At 47.7% G+C, this 10,906-nt stretch overlaps 1 protein-coding gene across 1 annotated transcript in view; it reads right to left on the bottom strand.

Moving 5' to 3' along the window:
- Nucleotides 1-608: 608 nt before the first annotated feature.
- Nucleotides 609-10,906, bottom strand: part of LOC106816077 (laminin subunit beta-1-like) — a gene marked incomplete at both ends in the record, with an annotated part of 35,737 nt that continues 25,439 nt past the window's right edge. Inside the window, 3 exon segments of the mRNA XM_014820634.1 lie at nucleotides 609-800; nucleotides 1,640-1,739; nucleotides 8,844-9,043. Of these exon segments, the coding sequence (XP_014676120.1) occupies nucleotides 609-800; nucleotides 1,640-1,739; nucleotides 8,844-9,043 (492 nt within the window).

The following is a 10,906-nucleotide window of genomic DNA, read 5'->3' as shown; positions in this document are numbered from 1 at the left end:
GACACGGTACATGTGTCACGATGATCAGACGCTGCGTGTCATCTGCTTGACAGAGACGGCGTACGCGAGTGCCAGCGCCGCGTGACAATGATGACACGGTAGACGCGTCATGACGCGATTAGGTAATGATATGTATCCCAACGTTTAGGAAATGATACGTATCCTAATATTTATGCAATGATATGATATGTAACACGATATGTCCAATATGCATCATGTTACTTAGGCAACGATACTCACTTAGGCTATACACAATACGATATTTCGGCAAATACACATTCACGCATACCCATCCCTACCTGTGTAACTATATCATAGTGAACCCTCACTGTTTCTGCTGCTCCACCTGGTCACCTAAAGCCTCCCCCAGCGTGGCAGTCCTACTGCACCCTGCCCCACCACGCCTGCCTGCCCTCCCTGCCCTGCCGCACCCATATGTACCTGCCTGTACGTATATGCCCACACACACATATGCTCTGCCCTGCTCTGCCCCTGCACCCCGCTCTGCCCTGCTCTGCTCCTGCACCCCGCTCTGCCCTGCTCTGCCCCTGCACCCCGCTCTGCCCCACTCAGCCCCGCCCCGCTCAGCTCAGCCCCTCATCACTCACTCATCAGGCCGCTGATGATCATGTCCCAGTTGTCGAAGCATTCTCCGCACGGCACGCAGTTCGGCAGCTCGCCGGTCGTGCCGCGCTGACATGCATCGCAGCGCCACCCGGTGATGCCCGGCAGACACACGCACTGGCCCGTCCGACGGTCGCACTGCCGCGTCGCCGATCCCTGCTGGTCACAGTCGCACGCTGCAAAACACGAAGCACGGATGGTGAGCGCCCCCTGGCGTGCATTACGGGAACTGCTCCACTGTCTGGTGGAGGTTGGAGAACGAGATCGGAGGATTGTCGGTTGCCCGCGTGTTGCCATGACGACCTGTTAGCGTTTACAGCCCGGCGGCCATCTTTGACACTTCCATCTAATCATAAACTTAATTGTACATTTGAGATCTATCACGATATTCCGTATTCGATATTACGATATCCATATTTGAGTCAAAATCTAATAATGATCATATACCGCATCTACCAGCGACTCTCCGCCGTAACAATGCGTATTGGTTATAGATTATTCAGACCTGCCAAGGTTGTTCAACCAGCTTGCTGGATGTTCAGTGAGATTTTGCTGGAGAATGGGTCATTTTGGGAATATCATAGTGGAGGTTCAGAATATTTTCAAACATGACCAGTTTCTGCATATTTGGCTTTAAAATATGTATTTGCAGTACATATATTCTGCTAGCATTCGAAGAAAAGAATGCAAAATTAAATTTTAAGGCATAAAAACCTTAATTCTGAAGTGTCGCATACAGTTTTTTTCTTTTGCGTGAATGCTTGAAAATGCCTAGGGCATGCGGGAGCGCGAGAGAATGGGTCCAGATGCGTGAGTCTCCCGCGAAATGCACGAGACTTGGTTGGTCTGATTACTGATTAGCAATATTCCATATTCGATGCTACGATATCCATATTTGAGTAAAAATCGAATAACGATCATATACCGCATCAATCGGCGACTCTCCACCGTAACAGTGCGTATTGGTTATAGATTATTGATTGGCGATGGGTGTGTGGGACCGTATGTTACGCACCGTAGCACTCATCGATCGCCGGGTCGCCCCAGTAGTCATCCTTACAGGCTGCGCAGTCTCTGCCTCCACGGCCCTCCCTGCACTCACACTGACCGTCAAACTGCCAACAAAAAACACCAATGATGACTATGAGTCACGCAGACTTGCAAGCTTTACAGCAGGGAAGACTGTAGTGGGGATATTCCATCATGGAGATAACAGAAGCAGTCAGCAGGGAAGCGGCGGCAGCAGCGGTCAGGCTCACGGCCGGCAGTCCCTGTAGTGGTCAGCCTTCGTGTCGATGTCGCCCAGGTAGCCGGTCATGCGGTCACTCAGCTTCATGATCTCGGCGGTCAGGTCCTGGAGCAGCCTCTCCTGACTCACGAACTCGGACACCATGCCTGCGCGGAGGACAACGACACCACCGATGATGTACAGGGGCGGAAATTAGTTACATACATTAAAATTTAATTAAATACATACATACATACATACATACATACATACATACATACATACATACATACATACATACATACATACATACACATACAGATTTAAGAATATATAGTATACAGTTAAACCTCGATTATGCGATCGAGGCGGGCGGGGAGTATTTTGTTTGGATAACTGATTGTTCGGATAACTGATCTGATCGTAGTACCGGGAAATATTCACGGGACCTTGAGATCTTGTTCGGATAATTGACGTTCGGATAACCGAGGTTTGACTGTAATAGTAATGTGTGGGGTTGTAAGACTGCGGCGCCACCTACCGCGTAGCTCAGACAGCTTGGCGCCGGTGTCGTCAGCGAGTGCGGACGCTCGGGTTCGCAGCACCTCAGCGCGATCGAGCGCGCTCTCGCTGTTAGATGCCTTCTCATCGAGCTCCTCCTTCACCTCCCCAAACTTCTCCTCCAGTACGCGAGCATCCTGTCATAGAGACACGCACAACGATGCTGTCAGACATGCGCAGCGATCCATGTTACATTTACACTGCCGATTGTCGGTTGTATAGTCGGGAAGTTGGTCCAATTCGCCGAAAACAAAGTTGGTAGTGTGAACGCAAAAAGCCTCTTGAAAACTTGGGTTTTAGTACTGGCTAGTTGCAGGATATACAGTATGTATATCTGTACTGTACTACCATTCCAAAATCCGGAAAATTTCGAATTCCAAAACGTGTCTGGTCCCAAGGGTTTCGGATAATAGATTGTGTACGTTACTCATTTGCTAACTTGAGGCATGAAACTGCTACCTAAGCTAATGACGCAATATCTCTGAGATTTCCCCAAGAGAAGACAACAGGGGCGCGTTTCACTAATGTCCGTTCGCTAATTCTTTCTCCGTTATTTAGCAGACGTTAGTGAAACGCACGCCAGACTTCCTTCCCAACGGATAATAACACACTACCATGCCACTTGTTGGCAAAATACTCCCATGCCACCTGGTGGTAAGACACTGTCATGCCACCTGGTGGCGGCGCATTTACCTCGTCGGCTTGGTGCGTGAGCTCGGACGCCCGCTGTGCCTCGTCCGCCGATTTCTTCACGTTGATCTCGTTCTGCGTGAACTGTGTTTTCACCTTGGCCAGACGCGCCCTCAGCTTGGTGACATCCTGGTGACAGATGACAGACACACTGAGAATGTTACTACACAAACAAACGTGCACACACACGCACGCACGCACGCACGCACACACGCACGCACGCACGCACATCCACATATATCATATATGCATTTTTTTACCAAGAGCTAATTATGACTATAAGGGGAGGGAGGGGGTTCTGGGGAGTTTCCCCCAGCAAATTTGTTAAAATTTGAATGTCTTAGAAGTGCATTTGAGGCACCCTGAAACCATTTTCACAATGGCGATGTTAAATTTGACAATGGCTGTGCGCCACTGTGCCTCTTTATGTATAAGAAACCCTGTAGTGGCTATTTATGATACGTCTGTGACCAACAAACCTGCATCGACTGATTGGCCATGTTCATCGCCATGTCCGACGTGACCATGATCTCGTCAAGGTCGGACTTTGCGGCGTCAATGTCGTCTGTAGCGTTGTCGATGGCCTGCTGAGCTTTGTCCTGCGCCTCCTTAGCAGCTGCTAGCGCCTCTAGTACACCCTGAGCCACGCCCAGGATCTCATCAGCTGATTCCCTGCAAACACATACAGTTACAGTGAGAGGGAGGCAGGGAGAGAGGGAGAGGGGGAGGGAGGGAGAGGAAAGAGGAAAGGAGGGAGGGGGAAGGGGGAGAGAAGAGGGGAGCGAGGGGAAGGGAGGGGAAGGGAGGGAGGGATGCAGGATGAGCAAGCTGGGAAGGAGGAAGGTGAACAGACAAGAAGAGTGGAGGTACCCAGGCACTATGCTCATATAACCAAGGAAACTGGTGAAAACTCTTCTGCCAACTCACTTGGCCTTGTCCGCTCTGTCCTTCAGGCCCTCGGCCGTCGCCAGGTCACCAGCGGTCGCGTTCAAGATGGCGTCGATGTCCGTCAGACTCTTGATTGTCTCGTTAATCTGCTGTGCTAGGTCGCGAATCTGATCCGGCTGCAGCGAGATGCTCATGCCGAGAACCTGCGGGGATAACGGGAAACGGTCAAGTACATTGTGTGGACACGTGCCGAGAACCTGCGGGGATAACGGGAAACGGTCAAGTACATTGTGTGGACACGTGCCGAGAACCTGCGGGAATAACGGGAAACGGTCAAGTACATTGTGTTGGCACAAGCTGAGAACCTGCAGGGGTAATGGGAAACAGTCAAGTACAATGTGTTAAAACAAGCTGAGCACCTGTGGGGGTAATGGGAAGCAGTAATGTACAATGTGTGAACACTCACGGAGCATGTGGGGGTAACAGAAGCAGTAATGTACAACGTGTGAACACTCACTGAGCACCTCTGGGGGGTAACGGGAAACAAACGAATGACAAACAGAAATATATTGACACATGTTCGGCATTTGTATAGGTAAAATAAAAATCGGCAAGTAGAAAGAACAGTTTATACGCCATCACAGTCTGCTAACAGCAGACTAAGCGTATGATGCGTCACCATGGCAACAGCGACAAGACACGGACATACCTCGTTGGCGAGTTCGCGGATCATCGGCGGAGTGGCTCCCTCTGCATCGAGGAAGTCGGTGATGTCCTGGATGAGGCCCTCGAGGCTAGAGCGCGCGTCGTCCGACATGTTACGCGCCATCATCGCCTTGTCGTACGCCAGCTGCGAGTCGTCCTTCGCCATGGCAACGCTTATCTTCGCCTCACCAACCTGCAATGGTGCGCATGCGTGACAGCATTGTACAGATAGACACAGCCATGAAGGCATGCAGTCGGAAGGCATAAAGGCGGAAAATCTCCGCTTTCTTATTCCATTTCCGACACTAAGCAATTTCCGTGGATAGCCTTTATTTACAACACTAGCGCACTACAGTAAAATTAGAAGTTTGGATATGGATGAGAAGTGCTCTACAAGCGTGTTTATTTCTCTGTTTAATGAATACAGAGGCTTGATTGTTCACCTCAAAAATGCTAAAAGCTCAGAGCTTCCAGGGGCTTCGCCCCCTGGTCCCCACCAGGGGCCGTACGGTCGGCCCCTAAGCAATCACAACATATACTATTATTATTAATAATAATAGTAACATAATAAGTAATAATATAGTACATTATAGGCACAGGTATATACGGGATGCAATTTAGGCATGAATAAAACACATGCGCTAGGCTACTATTCGCTTCTACATCAAGCAAACACGAGCAATCCATACAGTCAATCCCCTCATGAATGTATATGGAGTAACCAGCTAGTGAGACTACTGGAAAAGAATAAGCAGGGAATAACGCGGAACACACAATCAAAGCTCAAATCACCAGATCTGCAAGAAGTGAGCAACAAAACCTTATCAGCGATACGAGAACATGTGAAACGTGGTTATTTTTAACCGCATACGATAACTTAGCAAAGGCGACGTCTAAGTCAGTCTGGCTGTGCAAATTCCTAGGAACAATTGCGGCCATACGGGAGCAAAAGTTAGTTATGCACCCACATAAAAAGTTTCACATAAAGTTTAGTTAAGCACCCACATTAAAGTAGGGTGGCCTGCAATAGTAAAGGAATGATGCCAAATCTGATGTAAATCAGGTAAAAGGAGACATTGGATTGACAGCAGTAAGTTACACAACCGTACGTAGTTATAAAATCAGAATATATATAATGGTTGTGTTTAAATTTAATTTAATTATCTGTATATTTTTGGCAAGTATGATTCGCCTGTAAGATAATTCTCATAAGTAAGCATACCACCTAATATTATAAAATATTATAATAATATAAATACGGTAATTAGTAGCAAGTTTATTATTATATTAATAAGATTAATGAAGATTAATAAGAATTTACAGATTTATTATCGTTATTCTAATGTAAACGCGTGGTGCAGTTTACGGTGTAGAGTGTGGAGAGAGGTGACAGTTACAAAATACAAGAGAAGTCGAGAAAAGATAGTGGCATAAAGTATAAACTTTACTAAGAAGAAACTTAACCAGAGACACAACCGAACTGAACAGTGCTATAGAGCCAAGTACACTATATATATAGTATAAAGTTAATAATAATATAAAATAAATATAATATAACAAGAAGGAAGAATTGCAAACTTAAGATAGTAATCCAAAGCCAAATTAAACTTACGTGTACAGGCGAGCAAAATCTACGTCTCTGCTTAAAGGAGTGGAAAAACTACAACTCCAGTCGCAGCGCGTTCTCTTTTATACAACCCGCTTAGCCCGAGCTATCACACAATCCACATCACCACGAGATCCCTCTCTTATATGGCCTCCCTTACGGCCGGACAATGCACACCAGCAGTTACCCGTTTAAGAACTAACCTCTAAACAAATGTTCTCGTTATGTCCGTAAATGATATAGCAACTGTTATTGCAAGCATTTGCGGTGCGGTCGGATCTTCGGCCAACTATGCTACTTAATTCACACCTTTGCAGCTGGGCGCTCCCGAGACAGCGAGGGTAGTGAGCCCAAGGGCGTACGTAACCAGGAGGAGGGGGGGGGTTGTTCCGACGACCCCCCCAGCGGGATTGGGAGTTCCGCTCAAATGTATACAGAATTTTTTAACCCTATTTCGAATTCCAAACACCAGTGGTGGTTAAGACAAATTAACAAAGTTGGGAACAATTTTTAGGACACGACGCGTGGGTAGGACACGTTCTCACGATGTAACAATCAATCCTCGAAATGACCCGATTACGAGACTCCACACCAACATGTAAGTGTCAGATGTAAGTTTTCACACTGCCAGATAATTAAGTACAAAATAAAGAAGTCATGGCACACCCCTAATTGTCTACGCTTCTAATCACAATGAAAACTAGTTCCCTGAAACTCATTAAGACTCATTAATTACAGGATAATTATCCAGTGCACGTATATGTATTATTCCCGCAGTATTGTGAGAATAAAGTGAGAAATAATTAATTTAACATTGTGTAACGTTTTTATTCCACAAAGCCTATTGAAGTAACACACGGACAAAGCGTACTCTTCCACACTTCAGGGGCAGACAACACACCGACATAGACAGAATGATGCAGCTCGCATAATCATTGTAGTGACAGAAGACTTTTTTTATTAGCTTATTTGAATAGACTACAAATTTGCGCTCACCATGACGCCAAATCAGTGACGAAACGTGCACAGAAACGCTCGAGTAAATGCTAGGTCACACTCACTATTCTCAACACTGTGATTTGGTAGCGCCACCTGAGAATGCAATTTCGAAAAAAATAATTCATTTATCGACGAATGAATGTTTCTCTACAGGTATACTGTACAATGTCAACGCAAAACAACACACCAAACCCGAATCAACACACTTTTATTACACGCGATAACGGAAGACCACGGCAGATATATGCCACGAAAATCAGCGTTGATTCACGCTCAGTATTAGCTTGCAGTGTCGTACACAGATAAGGCCAGGGACAGAGCTGCTTTTCGAGCTGTTGTTTTGATCTCTTACTCAAAGTTGATTACTTTACGTTTTCACTTCTCTGCCATCTTCCGTGGCCAGAGAACAGATATACGATGCAGATTTATACAAACTTAAACAAAGCTCAACACTACAGTAAAAACTATCCAAGCATCGCGCACATACACACACGCGCACGCACGCACGCTCGCGTGTGCATACGGGGGTTAAAACATCAGACAGTGAAACTAAACACGCTTAAAAACACTTTTTCAAAGTTAGATCTGTGGCAAGTGACCCACTGTGGATCATTGGTCGCGTGATTTCGCTGATCTGCGATAAAAAAAGCTCAAACTTAATTCACCTGACCGTCTCATCACAGACAAAAAAACAACTACCGATGCACGAACCTTATAACTTCCCAGTGCTTCCCGTCTGCATTCGAAGCGCCCCGGGGATATTCGACGAAAGAGTTCCTTCGTAAATAAATGCATGATTTCTACGCAATTCAATTCGATATTTAGAACACGCATGTAATATTCCCCATGTGGCATTCCCCTTGTGAATACACGATTTCTTACGATATTAGGAATACGCATACAATGACATTCCCTCCATGATTTCATTTAGAATTCAGTATACACATGCTATTATTCCAAGCGGCATTTCGCCGTAAATGCAGGATTCCATTCGATACAACCTCACACGCATTCCTGATAAGGAGAGGAAGACGATGATGACATCTTTGGCCGCTAGAGGGCTATTTGGCTGCAGCAGACACAGTCTGGGTCGGGCGCATGGAAGGGAGGTGAGAGGGAAGAAGTCCTTCTAGGTGGGTAGCCACTTTGTCGGAACCGCGAGGACAGATCCCAGCCATAATACGGGCACTGGTGTAGTCCCTACGTCTGCCAACAACTCCTCACACCCCTTCAACCAGCGTGTACTTGGACCCAATTGAAATACGTGCCCATATATGGACGGCCTCTGTCCTCGCAGATGCTCGTATATTGGCGCGGGAATCGCAGCGATTTCTGATCAGTGACGGATGAAGGTAAGTATAGATTGCGCATGCGCGGCTTTTCCTACAGATTTATATAATGTACAGTGATACAATTTGTTAAAAAAAAGAAGAAAAAAAAGATCAATAAAATTTTTTGAGTCGGCCCCTTTTTGGCGGGTCGGTCGGGCAAACAAACAATATTTTTATCATGGCCTGAGGGAGCGCTGTGGGTCGCACGTACCTGGTTGCACTGCTCGCTGAGGGAGCCCTCCGGATCGCACGCACACGACTCGCAGCCCTCCCCGCTCGCAATCTTCCAGTGGTTGAGCGCGCATTCATCGCAATACTGGTTGATGACGTTCGGCAGACATTGGCACTGGCCGGTATAGAGGTCGCACGCTCCCGCGGAGTGGTTCGTACCGAGGATGTTACATGTGCACCCTGCAATGACGCACAGACGTACTCAGTACTTTTATTATAAGCATTAATTAAGTATTTAAGTATCAAAATATTATTAAGCGCACCCTGTATTTCTTAGAGTAATTATAAGCAGACCCTACATTGCACAAGGTGTCGGTAAGCGCCCCCTGTATATCATATAGCATCGATAAGCGCCCCCTGTATGTCACATAGCGTTGATGAGAGCCCCCTGTATATCATATAGCGTCGATGAGCGCCCCCTGCATGTCATATAGCGTCGATGAGCGCCCCCTGCATGTCATATAGCGTCGATGAGCGCCTACGATCAGCGGTCGTTAGCACTCGTTACCTCTGCCAGCATCTCGTCAGCGACCTTGCCCTTGTTGTCCAGCACGGCTTCTGTCTCCTGCGCGAGATCGAGCGAGGACTTCGCCTTGTCCGCAGCGCCGTCGCAGCTGAGCCCGCCACACTTGCCACAGCCGGCGCCACCGCAGAGACCGTCGCACGGATCACCGCGTCCGTCGCACACCTACGGGGCAGACAGAACATTGTCATCATCATCGTCATCGTCATCGTCATCGTCATCATCATCATCATAGTCATCGTTATCATCATCATCACCATCATCATCATCGTCATCATCATCATCGTCATCGTCATCATCATCATCACCATCATAGTCATCGTTATCATCATCATCATCATCACCATCATAATCATCGTTATCATCACCATCATCGTCATCATCATCATCATCATCATCATCACCATCATAATCATCGTTATCATCACCATCATCGTCATCATCATCATCGTCATCACAGATTTGTTAGCATTTCTTGTAATGTCGGTGAGAGATAGAGAACACTTCACGCACGCACGCATGCATCACCCACCAGGTCATTGATATCAGCAATCTGGTCCTTCAGGCCCATGACCTTGTCCTCAATGTCGTTGAGCGCGACCTCGTTCTCCTGGTACTTGCGATCAAAGTCGGACTTCGAGTCGGCGATGAGGTTGTCGACGCGGCGACGCTCGGCTTGCGAGTGACGCACGGTGTCGCCGGCTGCCCTGACGACGGCCTGCGCTGCCTGCGATCGTCGCTGCGCCTCACGCGTGATGTTGAACGCACCTGCGGGGTAGAGCAAGGACAATCACGTATGTGTACAGTAACGGGGAGGGGGGCGACGCGCGAGAAACAGAAGCACGACAAATATACGAAGGGAGAAAGGGAGGGGGAAGGGAGGGAGAGAGAGGGAAGGAGAGAGACAGAGAGAGATAGAGCGAGAACAAAATAGAGAAAAGAAGGGAGAGGGAGGGAGGGAGGGAGGGAGGGAGAGAGAGCGTGACACAGAGTAGGACTGCGAGTGCTGCCTGCGATCGCCGCTGCGCCTCACGCCTCATGTTAAACGCACCTGCGAGGATGCATGTGTACGGTCGATGTACGTGTACGGTAGAAATACATACAAATACGAGTGAGCGGTGACGGAGGATGCAAAGCACGCGTGATGTTAAACGCACCTGCGGGGTAGAGCAAGGAAGATCACGCATGTGTACGGTAACGGGGAGGGGGGGGCGAGAAACAGAAGCACGACAAATATACGCGCGAGCGGTGACGGGGGAGGGAAAGAGAAAGTGAGTGAGAGAGATAGAGAGAGAGAGAGAGAGAGAGAGAGAGAGAGAGACAGAGAGAGAGAGAGAGAGAGAGAGAGAGAGAGAATAAAATAGAGAAAAGAAGGGATCTATTTTGATGTGTGTGGGGGGGCGAGAAACAGAAGCATGACAAATACGCGTGAGCGGTGACGGGGGAGGGAAAGAGAAAGTGAGTGAGAGAGATAGAGAGAGAGAGAGAGAGAGAGAGAGAGAGAGAGAGAGAGAGAGAGA

The sequence above is a fragment of the Priapulus caudatus genome, unplaced genomic scaffold (assembly GCF_000485595.1).
Source record: "Priapulus caudatus unplaced genomic scaffold, Priapulus_caudatus-5.0.1 Scaffold1279, whole genome shotgun sequence".
Lineage (NCBI taxonomy): Eukaryota > Metazoa > Priapulida > Priapulimorpha > Priapulimorphida > Priapulidae > Priapulus > Priapulus caudatus.
Note: the sequence above shows the minus strand (reverse complement) of the source record. Positions and strands in the feature narration are given on the sequence as shown.